Raw genomic sequence first — 16,073 nt, 5'->3', positions numbered from 1 at the left:
GCTGGCAGCTGATTGGCCCGCAGGCTGGGGAGACGCTAGTAGCTGAGGGGAACGGCGGCGCGCGGGCGGTTGGGCCATCTCAGGCTTTCTGCCGATCAACCTGTGCTTGGCGTCCTCAGATGCTGCGAGCTGAAGGTAGTCATGGCCGGGACTCCCGCACCGAACAGCCACAGGAAGCAGAGTGGCGGCCTGGAGCCTTTCCTCGGTCTGTCTCGGTCCATCGAGAACCCTCCGAGCAAGCGGGCCCGGAGCTTCTCTGAGACCACAGTTCCGGACCCCGAAGACCCATTCGGCGAGCACGCGGAATTTACTGCGGACGACCTAGAGGAACTGGACATCCTCGCGTCACAGGCCCTGAGCCAGTGTCCGGTCGCGCCTCCGAACCTGTCCTGTGAGTGCCGGGGGGGGGGGGGGGCGGGGGTGTTCCCACGGCGGGTGGTGCAGACCTCTTCAGCTTGGTAGCTTTGGTACTGGCTGCTTGCACCGACGTTACCCTCTCACTTTTAAAAACGAAATAGCACCCGATCGAAACGCGGTTCTGTTTCAAACAACCCTCTAAATTGGTGGTAAGACAAAAAAAAGTCAAAGGGCCTCACATATGCAGATTTGAAATATAGACAGCTAGACTATTAATTATTTTCCTTGAAACATGACTACGATCACCTCAGGACCGTCACAACGCATGTGAGAGGATTTAAATGTTATGCACCCCATTGTTAGAAACCCTTGGGCAGAAAGCTTCTGTCAGAGGCAAGAGATGAGAGATTCATACACCACCAATGCTGGTTGCCCAAAGGTGAGGAATGGCAACAGCCATAAGCAATGGGCGAGCGATGCCAAAGCTGCTTTCTCTCTTAGAGCTTACACTCTTGGGGAGTAAGTTAAGTGTCAGAAGGGTTTGATGGAGATCTTGCAAATGTACTTAGCATTTAAAGCATCCGAAAAATAGGATTATCCCTGGAAATGTGGTCGGTCCTCCATCTCTCCAGCAATATTGCCTGGGAAACACTCATTGCTGACCAGCTGTATTATGCCACAGTGGTTAGGCACTAGTTTCCACGAAGTGGTACAAGGCAGCACCTCCCCATCCCCACCTCTTGGCCCTACGTCACTCATCATCCCATACTCTAACCCTGGAGTGTCCCCACCCTGGGGACGTATCCATTTTGTTCACCATCGGTCTTTAAAAACCAGCAGATCCTGTGCCTAGTGTGTTCAGTAAATAGTATTCATAATAGAGGCACAGCCAATGCAGACTCCTTTCAGCCATGAGCTGAGACTACAGAAAGTGGGTGGGGATCGAAAGGGGGAATATTCAGATATGCTATGCCAGAAGGATTCTCTATATCATGCTCTGAGATCGGAACTAATAAATACTGTTTACTGGGTCTATCTCAACTTGGACTCCTTTTGCATTTTATGACAATGGTGGGTATATAGTGAGCCCCCAGGTATATATACATGGTATTTTCTTCCAGACAGGTTCTCCATCTATAACTAAGCTAGCCTTGAACTTGAGATCCTGGTGCCTTAGCCATCTAAGTGCTGGGGTTACAGTTACATGCCACCATGCTCAACCTAATGGGGACTATTTTTTTATACAGGTGCTCATAAGGTCCGTCGACTAGATGGGTTACCAAATAGTCCTATAAGGAAAAACAGAGAAGATATTCCAGTTAAAGATAACTTTGAACTAGAAGTACTTCAGATACAGTACAGAGAACTTAAAGAAAAGGTGTGTAACTTTTGGGTTTCCTTTTTTGCCTGTTTGGTTCTAATACTGAGAATTGAACCTAGGACTTTACCTTCACACATGCTATACACATACATAGCTACAGTTAAGTCATACTTCCAGCCCTAATTTGTTGTATTTGTAGCTGATTCATGTGTTTATGTATTAAGAAAACATGGGTAAAATACATAAAGATATCTAAAACAAGCACCTAGAGTCACCTCTCTGAAATGACAGGAGGTGGGGAAGGAATGCCTGCTACGTTATTTACTCTGTGTACATACGTGAGCCTGTGCGAGTTTATATGCACTGCATGTATGCAGGTACTTGTGAATGTCATGGGTGTTGGATCCTCTGGAACCATCGTCACAACTGGTGTGAACCACCTGACATGGGTACTGGGAGGGAACCTGGGTCCTCTGTAAGAGCAGTGAGTGCGTTTAGCTGCTAAGCCATCTCTGCAGCCTCCACAGCCTGTAGCCTGTCTTTATCTGAGGAACATGCCATCATAATGGCTGCTATTTTGTTAGTGTTGCAAGCTCTCATACATCTCTCATGTGGGTCATCTGTAGGTGCCCAAGAAACCCAGAAATATAACATGGAATTTTAGTCCATGTAAGGTGTGATCTGTGGTGTTAAAGCTGAAAAAATCTATGTCAATGGTGAACGTATTCGGAAACTGTTGTTGCTGAATATCTGCTAATTGGGCCTAATTTGCAGCTGAAAGCAATGGAAGAAGAAATCCTAATTAAGAATGGAGAAATTAAAATTTTGCGTGACTCACTGCATCAGACAGAATCCGTTCTAGAAGAACAGAAAAGATCACATTTTCTTCTTGAGCAAGAAAAGACTCAAGCACTCAGTGAAAAGGAAAAGGAATTCTCCAAAAAGGTGAGCTAGAACATTTGTGTTGCGTGCGACGGACAGTAGTGTTGCCTACCGCTGAGTTACAGTAGAAGCCATACTATGCCTAGGCAAGCTGGCACATGCCTCTAATTTCAGGAGGCAGAGGCAGGTGGAGCTCTGTGAGCTCTGAGCCAGCTCACTGCAGGGTGAATTCCAGTCCAGTCAAGTGAGACCCTGTGTCTAAAAAATAAACAAAATAAAAGCAGTAACCAACCAGCCTTGCCTGGAAATACACAGCCATTGTCTAAGTGCTCTCCACTCTTAGTGGGTGGTATGTGCCTTTCTTCCGTGGTCTGCATTTGTTTTGGACAAGGAGTAAGATGAGGCCCTGCCTTGCTGTGGTTGTGGTTCTTGGCAGGAACAAGTCACTAGCTTAGAATCTCTAGGATAGGCTTGAATTAGGCTCCTTGGTAGGTTAGAAATCCAGTTGGCTCGGCTTAGCCAGAAGGAAATACATTAGCTATCACATCCAAGTCTAGGAAAACAGGGGCATAGTAGGGCTTCAGATGGTGTAAACCAGACATCTCAGGCTCTCTGTTGTGAGACCTGTTGCTCTATCAGCAGGGGTTCTGACTGGATGAACTCATACATTTCAAAACTCCAGAGCTTTGATTTGGGCTTCCTCAGCTGGGCATAAATTGGGAGGCTGGTACAACAGGGTTACCATGGGTCCAAGGCCAGCCTGGGCTATACAGTGAGATCCTTTTTCAGAAAGCCAAATGAAAGGCTCCCTCATCTCAAACTTAAAATTTTTAAAGAGGCAGCCCATTTTCAGCCGGGTTCTGAAAGAGGTCTCATTTAAGTCACAGGCAGAGGGAGGAAAGGGAGCTCGTGTTCAAAGAGAAATGGTAGGTACCAGTCTCAGCACCACTTTCCTTTAGAACCCGTGGATACTTCAGTTGGATGTGCACTCCGCCCCCTTTCCAGTGTTGGGAGCAGTGGCGGGGACAGGAGCTTGAGTGCCCGCCTCCATTACCTGTTCCCATAGCAAGTTCTTTGTGCACATACCCTTGCTCCACCAGAGGGAAGGTTCTGGGAAGCCCAAACATTATTTTTTTGTGATCTGGTAATGTAGCCCAGGCTGGCCTTAAAGTCACTTTGTAGCCAAGGATGTCCTTAAACTTCTGAACCTCCTGTTTCTGCCCCCTGAGCCCTGGATTGCAGGCATAACCGCTGCCAGGCCTCCTTACTCAGCCCTGGGCGTGCATCCCAGGTAAACCCTTCCACCTGAGCTACAGTTGCTTTTTCTCCCTTTGCTTTCCTAGTACATGTATCCCTTACTCTGTTTCCTCACTTGCTTAAGATTTCAGTCCCTCTTCTGACCCTCTTTCTAGTTTCCTGACACACAGACAGGCCAATCTCAGCATATACTCACACACAGACTGAGGTAACACTTCCAGATAATCTGCTCAGACTTCCAAGAAGACCCCGGTACCACTAAGGAACTAACAGATGATGTTAGCAGCCAATCCCTGTGAAAGCTGAAGAGGATTGAGAGTTCGGCAGCAGTTTGGGGAGCAGAGTGTGGGGTGGGGTTGGGCATGTTACTGCCGAGATAAGACATCGCTCTCCCCAGCTCTGTGCTGGGTACTGTTCAGCCATCACTTTCTCTAATGCGCAGTCCCAGCCGAGAATGCTAAGTTCCTGTTAGACTCAGTGAAGGTAAACAGGCAATGGGCTGGTATTTGAGCCCTCATAGATTACTTCCACAATAGAGTCTGTTACATCTTTCTAGTGTATTTTTCAAGAAAAACAGGCTAATATTTGAGGACATTTATATTACAGCAGACCTTGATAATGTATTTTCATTGTTTTCCTTTACTGACTTGAAGTTTGGAAGCTAAGGAATGTATTATTGTTGTTGTTGTTTTTGAGACAGACTCTCTGTAACCCTGGCAGCCTCAGAAGTCAATATGTGGAATCACAGAGATTCCCCACCCCTGCCTTTGCTTCCCGAGTGTTAGATTAAAGGTGTGCACCACCACGAACGTATTTTTGTGTGTGTGTATGGTAGTGTTACCATAAATATCTTTGGCTTTCAGCTCCAATCACTGCAGTCTGAACTCCAGTTTAAAGATGCAGAAATGAATGAATTAAGGACAAAGCTTCAGAGCAACGAACGAACAAATAAACTAACCATTCCGTCAGTCTCCCAAGTCAGGTAAGGGGTGCTGGACTGACAGTTTAGTTTGGCATTGTTTTGCAAAAAGCCTGACAACTCTCTGGGTTGTTGGGACTGAAGGGCATTGTTTTGAGGCCCTCATTCCTGAAGGATGCAAAGGTGGCTTGGTTGGTCTGAGCCATTACAGTATTCTAGGTGTGCTTTCCCTGACTGGGGCCCCGGTAACACAGTCCCTTGAGACTAAAAAAGCTGGAAGGATAGTAGGATAGTCCTTTGTCCTTTGTCCTTTGTCCTTTCCTTTAAGAAAGAAAGGCTTGTTTTGGCTCACAGTGCAGGGAGTGCACTCCATCATGATGGGGAAGGCACGGCAGCAGGAGCTCACAGCTGAGTGGAGCAGGAAACCGAGAGGCAAACGCTGGTGCTTGGCTAGGTTCCTCATGGCCCCTTTTCAGCCCATCCTGGACCCTGGGCTATGGTGTGGTACTACTACCCACCTTCAGGGTAGTAGGCCTTTCTTCAAATTTTGAAAACAGACCAGCCTTCATTTTTATGTAATTTGTTTAATTAGCATAACCCTCCTTCCCTAAGCATGAATGTATTTCAGTCCTGGCTACGTAAAATACTTTTGCTCATTTGCTATCTGGGACCTTTGTCTTACAGCCCCTCCTTTGCTGCCAGATGTGCTCAGCTTGTTAATGGTCTGTGTCCTGCCCTCTGCCTCCCATAGCAGTCTCTCATGTGTCTGTCAGCCTTGACATTTGAACTCTTTCTGGTATGGAACCTTCTCCTGCCTTTGCCCATGTTGGGCAGAGTGAGATTGAACTCTCCTTCCCTTGCATGCTTCAGGTGAGACAGGAGAGATGAGGAGGTTGGTCGTCACTCTTTACCCCTCAGCAGTAGGAAGAAGGCCTGGGTGTTGTGTGCTGAGGAGCTTACTCAGTTTCCAGTACACTTTCTAACAGACCCTCTCTGTCCTGAAGGTTCTTTTTAAAATACACGTTTGTGTATGTTTGTGCATGCATTACCTACAGGGCCCAGAAGAGGGCGCTGGGCTCTCCAGAGCTGGAGTTACAGGCACTTACAAGCTGCCGGCCATGGGTCCTGGGAAGGAACTTAGATCTTCTGTAAGAGCCGCGTTCACTCTTACTGCTGACCTATCTTCAGCCCCACGCTAGACTCTCTTTTAGAAGTTTTTGGATCCAGGCACTGATTACTAAAAATTGGGTGTTCAACAGTTAAGACTTTTTGGATGCCCGAGAGATATGAAAATAAACGCTACCCTTCAACACAGACTGACATACCCATAAAACCTCTAGTTAAAGTATCTAGATGTGAAAAGTTGATGTTAGAAATTTAATAACTAGGTATTTAAACATCCTGCTGTGCTCTCATAGTTAACTCTTTCCAGTCCTAGGAAAGGCTCTTCTGTGGTTGTAAAGTCAGAAGCATGTTCTCCACATGTTGGAAAAACAACTTTCCCTACAAAGGAGTCTTTTAGTGCTAACACGCCTCTCTTCCACCCCTGTCAGACTGAGGCAGGACACAAATTTCTGGTGGGCCAAGAGGGTAAGTCAAATGTTAGTAATTGGTGCTGTATAATGGACTGCCCCAGCTAGTGCAGAAACAATAACACTCACTTTCTTTTTCTCAGTTTCTGGGCATCAACAGTTTGACACATAGAGACACAAGAGGCTGAGAGTCCTTCAAGGGGACTCTCCTGTACCACTTTATAGTTAGACACACTGCCTCTCTTCCCACCACTGCCACTGCTCTCTTGAGAAACTGCAGTCACAGGTTTGGTGACCCCAACTAGTGGGGCGCTGCACAGTAGGTTACAAGCAGGCAGAGCAGTCTGGATGTAAGACTCAACCGTACTTACTGGCTTATGTGATCTGGGCAAGTGCATTACCTCAGCGTTTCAGTTTCTTTGTATGTGAAACAGCTAATGTGACCTTTAATCATAGGTTGTTCTGTGAAACAAATGACTGTGACCTAAAAAGAAAAAAAATGGGTCAAGTTGGAGAGTACTCTTTTTACCACACTGCTCCATTTTAGGTGAGGCAAACAGGTTTTCTTTTTAGGGATCTGGAGATACTTTGGCTGTGCTTTCAAATGTGTTTAAAGAGATTATCCCATCTTAAATATTATATGTAGGAGTTCCTGGAACACCTGCTCTTTTATACTCAGCTTTCGACTCACATTTTTTTCTAGTTTCGGATAATAAAGCCCATGTGGGAGGTAACCTCCTGAAGCAAGACGTGCAGCAGAAAATTCTCACTGACAGCTGGGTACAGAGAAAAAACACTCAAGGTACCAGAAGACCTGCTTTCTGTAAGAGCCTGTGTGGCTCCCACTTTCTTCTGTGATGCACAGAATTACCTAAGGGAGTTGTGTGAGAGCCCTGTCCCAGGCGTCCTTTAGTGTTTGGGCACACAAGAGTCTGACTTAAAGAGAAAAACAATGTAGTCTGGTGAGGCGGCTTAGTGGGTAAAGGTGTCTGCCCCAAGCCTGACAACCTGAGTTCAATTCCTAGGATCCACATGATCAAAAGTTGTCCTCTGATCTCTGCGTGTGCACTGGGGCACACATCCCCTTTGCCCATAAAATAAGTAAATAAATAAAATTAATCTTAGGTGTGGCATTATGTGATGCCTTTAGTGCCAGTGTTCCAGAGGCAGAGGTGGGGATATCTGTGAGAGAAATAGACAGACAGACAGATAGACGGGTTTATGGTTGATAGGTAGGTAGATAGATCGGTTTGCTGGTCAATAGTATAAGGATGTTTTGTTTTGTTTTTAAAGCTAAGAACAGGTATTTCTGGAGCCTTCTGCCCCTAGAAGCATCGTAACAGAGTTTAGAAGCTTAGATACAGTGAATCTAAAGGTCCCTCACTTCTTCCCTCCAAGGCCATAGAAAAGGTCTTCAGTAGTCAGGCTTGCTTGCAATCCTAGTGTCTTAGAGATTGGGACAGGAAGATCATGAATTCAAACCAAAGGAGGTGACACAGTGAGACCCCATGTCAAAAAAAAAAAAAAAAAAAAAAAAAACGAAGGGAGGGAGGAAGAGCCCTCCCATGTCAGAACATTCTAGAGTCACTTTGTCTTTTGCAGGTTCTATCTTGATAAACTTGCTCCTGAAGCAACCTTTGGTGCCAGGGTCATCTCTAGGTCTTTGTCACCTTCTGAGCAGTGGAGCTGAGGTTCCCACTGGCCCCATCTTGCAGCCAGCAGGGCTCAGGTAAGCATGAGCTCCCAGAAGGCTTGTTTGGGAGTTTTCACAAAGCAGACACTTTTCTGGTTCTGGCTGACATGAGAGGTTTATGGCATGTTTGGGGAGCTAAAGAACTTGGCAGTCAGGTGATCTGGGGGTCCCTGACCTAATCTATTTTCTTTTGTTTCCAGTACTTTGCCTGGGACTTCAGGCCTCAGGACCATCAGCTCTTCTGATGGGCCATTTTCCCCCTCTGCCCTGAGAGAAGCACAGAACTTGGCATTCACTGGATTAAATCTGGTTGCCAGGAGTGAGAGCTCACATGACGGAGATGTAGCAGGCAGAAGAGTCTTCCCACTCTGCCAGCTTCCTGGAGCTGTGCATATCCTCCCTCTTGTACAGTTCTTCATTGGCTTACACTGCCAGGCTCTACAAGACTTAACCCCAGCTAAGAAGAACGGGGCACCTGGGGCCTCTCCGACAGACACCTCCCACATGAGCTCTGGGGTAGAGGCTAGCCCAGAGGACTCCGTTTGTAGCTTGGAAAGTACTTCTGTGGCTTCGCTCAGCGTCCTTCAGCACCTGGTGTGCCACAGTGGGGCAGTGGTCTGCCTGTTACTGTCAGGCATGGGGACCAATGCTGCTGCCCGGGAAGGAGACTTAAGTCAGACTTGTGCAGATACAGTCTCAGCCTCCAGGGAAGACGCTCATGGCCAAAACCAGCACCCACTATTGAAGATGCTTCTTCAGCTGATGGCGTTCTCTTCTACAACATCAGGTCAATTTCAAGCCAGTGTCCTGAGCCAGTGCCTCAAAGTTTTGGTGAAGTTAGCTGAAAACGCTTCCTCTGATTTGTTGCCCAGGTATAAAGACGACTCCCAGGAGGCCTGATTCCATGGGTCTACCTGACCTCTTGAGGTCTAACCTGTGGCTTTTGCACTTTGTTCACACCTTGACCTATCCTACTACTTAGCTATGGCTGGCTTCAGGGAGTTCTGAGGTAATGGGAAGGGGACCAGGTAAGCAAAGGCACATGTAACAGGCCACTTGGGAAGAGTGGCTGGCCTTGGACAAAGGCTGAGTTAGGAGGCCTTTGAACCCGAGATGTGGGTCAGGTAAAGAACTTAGGGCCCAGCGTGTTTCAATGAGGTAGAGTTTTGTAAGAAAGTAGAGTATCAGGAGTGTCTATAGCCATGGGCTGGCCTTGGGGCAAATCTGTCAACCTTGTGTCTGCTTTTTTTTCCCACCAAGGACAGGGTTTTTTTGTGTAACAGGTTTTGCTGTCCTCTATAGACCAGGCTGGCCTAGAACTCACAGAGGTCCACTTGCCTCTGCCTCCCAAGTGCTGGGATTAAAGGCGTGCACAACCATCCATGCCCAGCTGTGTTCACATCTGTTTCCCATCTCAGGTACTTGCTGCTTTAACAGTAGTTGGTCGGAAGTCATAATATAATGAATCTAGCTTATAAACAACAAAACAAAAAACCACTGTTATAAATTACTAACTGGGGTGCTAGAGAGATGGCCCAGCAATTAAGAGTTCTTGTTTTTCTTGCAGAAGACCCAAGTTGGATTCCCAGTAACCACATGGTAGCTCACAACCATGTTACCCCAGTTCCAAGGAATCTGGCAGGCATGCATGTGCTACATGTACATGCATGTAGACAAAACATTCATACACAAAGTAAACTATGTAAATAAATGAATCTTTAAAAAATTATAAGTTCCTAACTTGGGAACTGAGACCATGAAGAGCAAGGTGGGGAGAATTATAAATACTGCCAGCCCGCCCTCCACCAACCGTCCATTTGTTTCCTCACAGTGAGTATGTATAAGGCCAGTTGCTATGTTAGAGCACTACCGCTCATAGCACTAATGCTCTGCCAGGCATCATGGCCAGTGCCGCTAATTCAGGACCTGGGAGGCAGAGACAGGTGGATATCTGAGACCAGCCAGAGCTACACAGTGAAACCCTGTCTCAAAAATCAGAATCTTATCTGAACTCAGCATTCCTTTTTCTTTAAGAGATTTATTTTATATATATATATGAGAGTACACTGTAGCTGTCTTCAGACACACCAGAAGAGGGCATCGGATCCCATTACAGATGGTTGTGAGCCATCATGTGGTTGCTGGGAATTGAATTCGGGACCTCTGAAAGAGCAGTCAGTGCTCTTAACCACTGAGCCATCTCTCCAGCCCAACTTTCCTTTTTCTTAAAAGTATTTCTGAACCATGTTTTCCACTATTTTTAGCTAGTTTTACCTGTCCTAGGGTATGAAATTGAACACAGTACTTCAGTGCAGTATAAACAGCGTGTGGGGAAGAACTGCCATTCACAGGCCCAGCCACACTGGCTGGTCACCTGTTTCTTATGTAGTGAGCGAATCCCACAAAGCACACATTCCCAATTCTGTTGGTAGACCCTGTTCCTGTCATTGACCCACAGCTATTGAGAGTGCTGCTATTTAATGGATGCTTCTACTAGCCAAGTGCTTCGGTTGCTGCTGGCTTAGGTGACACTTATAACTCTTTACTCCTTCACACAGATCCTGGCTCAGTCAGTGTTTGTTAATCCCTATTCTGAAGCAGGAAAACTTGTCTAAAACACGTGACCATATTAGGATAGTATCAAGCCAGTTACTGTGATAAGCCATTGCCCACTGCTCTCAGACACACACCCTAACAGAATACGTTTCTGTGAATTTCCTCATGTGCCCAAGATAAACTGCCCAGCTTCCTTTTTACCTTCTTGTGAAAGCCAGGGTGGGTGCTATCAGGGCCATAAAGCAGGTTATGACAGGTAGCCAAAAATCCTGCAGTCTCTGCCCAGTGTCCTTGTTCTGGGTCTTGAAACAAATTCTGCCTTAGCAGAGAGCACGACACCAGTCTTTCTCTAATGATGCTGTGTGTTCCTTTCCTTCCTGAGATGGAGCCTCTCTGTCCATCCCTGCCTGACCTGGGACTCACTCTGCAGACCAGGGTGGCCTCAGCTCGGCTCCACCTGCCTCTGCCTCCCAAGTCCTGGGATGACAGGTGTGCATCCCCATGCCTGGCCTCACATTTCACTGTAAAAGAGGGCTCTCCAGCTATGTTGCAGGACCATAGTGGGCTAGGGAGGACTGGTCAGCCCAGTAAGCAACCAAGTTAAACTACCCCTGCCCCCAGAGATCCACAGTACCTGGCAACTGAAGAATGCCCAACTTCTTGTCTATTTGTAGAATATGCTGTAAAATGGGAGCCCTGCTTGCTTCCAGAGGACCCAGGTTCTTCTGAGCGCCTACAGGGCAATTCACAACTCTGTAACTCCAGTTTCAGGGGATCTGACAACCTCACACAGGCATATAAACAAGGACAAATTAAATAAGTAAATAAATAAGAAAGAAAGAAAACCATGTAAAAATAATCATTTTTTAAAAGTGCTATAAAATAAGTTTACCCCAAAACAGTGAACCTTTACTTTCCAATGACACACTGATGGACAGTCCCCACCTCCATGCTCTGTGCTGAAATGCCACATGTGTACACATTGATACATACATACGTGCTCAAGGCCTCTCTTCTGCATGCTGTAGGTAATGTGGGTAGAGCAAATCGATTTGAGCCTTAGGACTGGGTTCCATCCCTTTGTCTCATTCTTCAGTGGGGAAATATGAATGAGCACTCATTCATGTGTGTACACACACACACACACACACACACACACACATTCATTTACACACACATGTCATAGTAGGTTTTCACGCTGGTGACAGAAGGCAGTGTTTTTCAGCAGGTGGAAAGAAACGTTTTCTTCCCCTTGCCCTGTGACTGGTTTTGTCAGACGGCTGTGGCTCTGCCCACGGAGCCCTGGCCAGGCCTCTGTATTAGACAAGGGACATTTCTCATGCTGAAGGTATGGACCTGTATCCCTAAGCAGACACAGGAAGGAGCCTGGGGTATAGTGCAGTCGTGTATCCCCAGTCCACAGAGTCCTGTCCTGTTTACTTGATAAAGGTCCACATAAGGTCCTGTCTTCCTTTTTAGGGCAAATGAGGGGTTTTGATATGGTGGTGAGACTTGGCTGCATATAGCCCAGGTCCATCTCCAGCTCACTATGTGGTAGGTCCTGCCTCTGCCTCCTAAATGCTGAGATTATCCTTACCTGTCACACGCATGCGCACACACACACAACCTACCAGTAAAAGCCTTCCATTTTTAAGTCAGCATTTTTAAAGTTTAGTACCTGTTTTCTTGGGAGTCTTGAAGTAGTAGGTACAGTCAACTTGAACCCATGCCACACTGCAGTAAGTGTCCTTTTGGAGAGTGTCATAACTGTGACCATTCTCTAGGTTCTCCTTCGTGTTCCCGATGTTGCCACAGTGCCTCTGCTCAGAGCTGCCACTGTCGTGTGTGCTGCTGGCTGTCGAGCTGCTCTCTGTTCTGGTGGACCAGGACAGCCTAGCACAGCAGCTGTGCTCCCACTCAGGTAAAGCAGGGCAGGGCGGCTCTCAACTGTCCTGCAGTGAGAGGGAAGGACTGGGGCAGGTTCAGAGCCCCTCAAGGGCTTCTGTACTTGTACCCCAGGCTACAATGAAAAGGGGGACCCTGAGTGAGGTCTGGAATCCTTTTCAGAAGGCTGCCTTCTCCTGAGGCTGTACATGTACATTACATCAAGGCCTGACAAAACGGCCTCAGAGACACAGTGGCTTCAGCTGGAACAAGAGGTAAGACTCTCAGACTCTGCTCACCCTTCACCCTTCAGGAGCCCAGGGCCTCCTCTCCACTTGTGGGAAAATAGGAGCTACAATTCATTTTGGTCAGTGTGTCAAACAGCAGAGGGTAACATTTAGGGGTTCCTCACACAGATGCAATACAAGTGCATCCTGGGTTGCAGTGGTGCTCAGCAGAGTTGCCTGATCATGCTGCCTGGGGCTTGGGGCCTGATCCTGGTCCTGGAAGCAGTGAGCTGTTGGTGAGATTCAGGTCTGAGAGCCTGAGGCTACCACTACTTGTACCCCACCTGTGCAGGCAAGCAGTTGTTGAAGTAGCTAGAGCACCTTAGGAATGCCCGCAGAAGCCTATGATAACTGGGTTCCACACAGGGTGAACACCATGTCTTCTTGTTCCAGGTAGTGTGGCTCTTGGCCAAGCTGAGTGTGCAGAGCCCTTCCCCCGCTGGCATTGTTTCTGACTGTCAGTGCAATGTAGAGGTGAGTGGCCGGAGGCTAACATCATGGCGGCTCAGTTGGTGAAGGGCAGTCCTGCTTCCCTTGAAGTGTCGAGGTGAGCAAGACCTCAGTCTGTGCCCTCTCTTCCCCTAGGCAGTCAGAGCACTCACTGTGATGTTGCACAGGCAATGGCTGACTGTGCGGCGGGCAGGGGGTCCAAGGACCCACCAGCAGAAGCAGACGGTCCGCTGTCTGCGGGACACTGTGCTGCTGCTGCACAGCCTATCTCAGAAGGACAAGCTCTTTACTGTGCACTGTGTCGAGGTCCTGCATCAGTACGACCAGGTGATGCCAGGGGTCAGCATGCTGATTCGAGCCCTTCCTGATGTGACTGACTGTGAAGGTAAGCTATCAAGAGACTGTCACAGCCTTCATATGCCTCTGCCTGAGGCTGATGAAAAAGTCAGACTCCTTTGCTGGTCTCCTTTCCTTCCCTGAGTCTGCCCTTGCCACCAGAGCCATTCCTGGCACTGCAGACATGGCCTTCCTGCTCTAGGTCTGAGTATGATAGGTTCCCATTTGATTATGTCTATTGAATCGGCCTAGCTGAGCCATGGTTTTTCCACAAAGATCTGTCCCGATTGCTTTTGTATCACTTTTGCTCACAGTAGCTGAGGGAGCAAAGCCTACACATGGAAGGGACTGGTTAGTTCCTGTGCCTCTAGGGAGGATGGGTAGGCCTCCAGGCCCCAGCACCATCAAGTTAATCTCAGAACCCTCTTCCTTTTGGCTCAGAGGCTGCCCTGGATGACCTCTGTGCTGCAGAGACAGATTTGGAAGACGCCGAGATGGACTGTAGCTGAGGGCCTGAGCATCCAGCCACAAGGTGGCACTAGCCCCACCGTCTTTGCCACATCCACTGATTAAAACTGCACTTCCTGCTGAGAACCGGCTTTGTTTCCTGAGTCTTGATTTGTGGGGCTGAGAGGGAGGGACAGAGCAGACTAGGAACTGCTGGATTAGGTGACTCTCCTGCTGGAGTTGAGATGGTCCTGATCAGCCCTGAGGAAAAACCCTGCCCCTCTTCCGGAATTACCCTGAGTCATAGCTTTGGGCCAGGTCCATGGGAGAACAAACTTGTGTAGCTGACAGGAAGGCCTGGATCAAGGCCTGGGGGAAAGGAAAGGAAAGGAAAGGCAGAGACTCACGGGCTTGTTTGAATCCTAGAGACAACCTAGGGAGTTGTCATTGTGGGAGCAGCAGTGATAGTCTACTTTGTTAGCCGGCAGGATCACAGATATGGATCTAGGAAGGCCTTTGGGGTGCTTGGGGAGGGAGGGAGGAGCTTTAGCACGAGGGCCAGGCCTGGCCGGCTAGCTAGCAGGGCGGGCCCTGTTCAGAAGGCAGGCCTCTGGGTGGACCCAGGCAGTTTTACTTCCTGAGCCAGTGCTGCCAGCCACAGAATCAGCGGAGTGCCTTGTTGCCTGCTTATCGGTAAGTGTGGGGGGCCTCTAGGGTATGGGGTAAGGCAGAAGAGGACAGGTTTCCCTCACCCTGAAGGTGGTCAGCACTAGGAGAAGAGCCTCCCTCAAAAGGATAGTAGTGTAGTATCCATCTCACTAGGAGAACAACCCTACTATTAGCTTCTCGTGGCCCTGGACAGCACCTGACTGAAGAGAAGGGCTGTGGGTGTTGGTGTTTCTGCCCACACCACACCCAACCCCAGCCCACTTTAGACCTTTCTGATGCTACTCATTACCCCATCTCCTCCCCAGGCTCAGCATGGGCTCACAGGCCCTGCCCCACGGTCACATGCAGACCCTCATCTTCTTAGACCTGGAAGCCACTGGCCTGCCTTACTCTCAGCCCAAAATCACAGAGCTGTGCCTGCTGGCTGTCCACAGACATGCCCTGGAGAACTCCTCCATGTCTGAGGGGCAGCCACCTCCGGTGCCCAAACCACCCCGTGTGGTGGACAAGCTCTCTCTCTGCATTGCTCCAGGGAAACCCTGCAGTTCTGGGGCCAGTGAGATCACAGGTCTGACCACAGCTGGGCTGGAAGCACACGGGCGTCAACGCTTCAATGACAACCTGGCCACCCTGCTCCAAGTCTTCCTGCAGCGCCAGCCACAGCCCTGCTGCCTTGTGGCCCACAACGGTGACCGCTACGACTTTCCTCTGCTCCAGGCAGAGCTTGCTTCGCTGAGCGTTATCAGTCCTCTGGACGGTACCTTCTGTGTGGATAGCATCGCTGCCCTGAAGACCTTGGAGCAAGCCAGCAGCCCCTCAGAGCATGGTCCGAGGAAAAGCTATAGCCTGGGTAGTATCTACACCCGCCTGTACGGGCAAGCACCAACAGACTCACACACTGCTGAAGGCGACGTTCTAGCCCTGCTCAGCATCTGTCAGTGGAAGCCACAGGCCCTACTGCAGTGGGTGGACAAACACGCCCGGCCCTTTAGCACCATCAAGCCCATGTATGGCATGGCAGCTACTACTGGAACGGCCAGCCCAAGGCTGTGTGCTGCCACAACCTCCTCACCCCTGGCCACAGCCAACTTAAGTCCCAGCAATGGCAGGAGCAGGGGCAAGCGACCTACGAGTCCTCCTCCAGAGAACGTCCCAGAAGCCCCATCACGGGAGGGGCTGCTGGCCCCACTGGGCCTGCTGACCTTCCTGACCTTGGCAATAGCCGTTCTGTATGGAATCTTCCTGGCCTCACCTGGGCAGTAAGTCAAGAGGGAAGATATGATTAATAAAGACTACCATAGCACTGACTGCTTGTCGCTTCTGCTTCTCAGCCTGGGCCTTTGGCCACAGTCAGGCCCTAGGGCTGAGGTACACCTCTTTCTCCTGCTCTCTTAGCAGGAGAACCTGCTAGGCTAATTAACACAGGGAAGAAGCAAGTTCAGGAGGTAGACAGAAAGAGTTTTTGGTAGACAGCCAAGGCCAG

The 16,073-nt window shown here is 48.8% G+C and overlaps 2 protein-coding genes across 14 annotated transcripts; both read left to right on the top strand.

Moving 5' to 3' along the window:
* Positions 1-3: 3 nt before the first annotated feature.
* On the top strand, positions 4-14,070 carry Atrip (ATR interacting protein). 13 transcript variants are annotated; one of them, NM_001106859.1, is made up of 13 exons: positions 35-391; positions 1,605-1,735; positions 2,453-2,623; positions 4,681-4,799; positions 6,169-6,326; positions 6,972-7,070; positions 7,871-7,997; positions 8,162-8,833; positions 12,302-12,438; positions 12,585-12,676; positions 13,082-13,162; positions 13,274-13,523; positions 13,916-14,070. In NM_001106859.1, exons 1-13 carry the CDS (start codon positions 142-144, stop codon positions 13,981-13,983), a joined length of 2,355 nt encoding a protein of 784 aa, NP_001100329.1. In that variant the 5' UTR covers positions 35-141; the 3' UTR covers positions 13,984-14,070. The 13 variants fall into 13 exon arrangements, with proteins under 13 accessions (XP_063121330.1, XP_063121329.1, XP_063121328.1 ...); XM_063265260.1 differs by lacking the exon at positions 13,916-14,070 and having other exon boundaries at positions 4-391; positions 13,278-13,436; XM_063265259.1 differs by lacking the exon at positions 13,916-14,070 and having other exon boundaries at positions 4-391; positions 12,818-13,162; positions 13,274-13,342.
* A 526-nt stretch (positions 14,071-14,596) lies between these two features.
* Trex1 (three prime repair exonuclease 1) lies at positions 14,597-15,897 on the top strand. Its single transcript, NM_001024989.1, has 2 exons — positions 14,597-14,614; positions 14,896-15,897. The coding sequence occupies exon 2, from the start codon at positions 14,903-14,905 to the stop codon at positions 15,851-15,853; it is 951 nt and encodes a 316-aa protein (NP_001020160.1). The 5' UTR covers positions 14,597-14,614; positions 14,896-14,902; the 3' UTR covers positions 15,854-15,897.
* The last annotated feature ends 176 nt before the right edge of the window (positions 15,898-16,073 follow it).

Source organism: Rattus norvegicus, chromosome 8 (assembly GCF_036323735.1).
Source record: "Rattus norvegicus strain BN/NHsdMcwi chromosome 8, GRCr8, whole genome shotgun sequence".
In the NCBI taxonomy this organism is placed as follows: Eukaryota; Metazoa; Chordata; class Mammalia; order Rodentia; family Muridae; genus Rattus; species Rattus norvegicus.
This window is presented reverse-complemented; position numbering and strand designations above follow the sequence as displayed.

Bases quoted from the DNA above. Each gene is read 5' to 3' on its own strand.
- Atrip (NM_001106859.1), top strand. From the start codon at position 142: ATGGCCGGGACTCCCGCACCGAACAGCCACAGGAAGCAGAGTGGCGGC. The intron at 392-1,604 runs GTGAGTGCCGGG...TTTTTTATACAG, and splicing joins CGCGCCTCCGAACCTGTCCT to GTGCTCATAAGGTCCGTCGA. The intron at 1,736-2,452 runs GTGTGTAACTTT...CCTAATTTGCAG, and splicing joins ACAGAGAACTTAAAGAAAAG to CTGAAAGCAATGGAAGAAGA.
- Trex1 (NM_001024989.1), top strand. From the start codon at position 14,903: ATGGGCTCACAGGCCCTGCCCCACGGTCACATGCAGACCCTCATCTTC.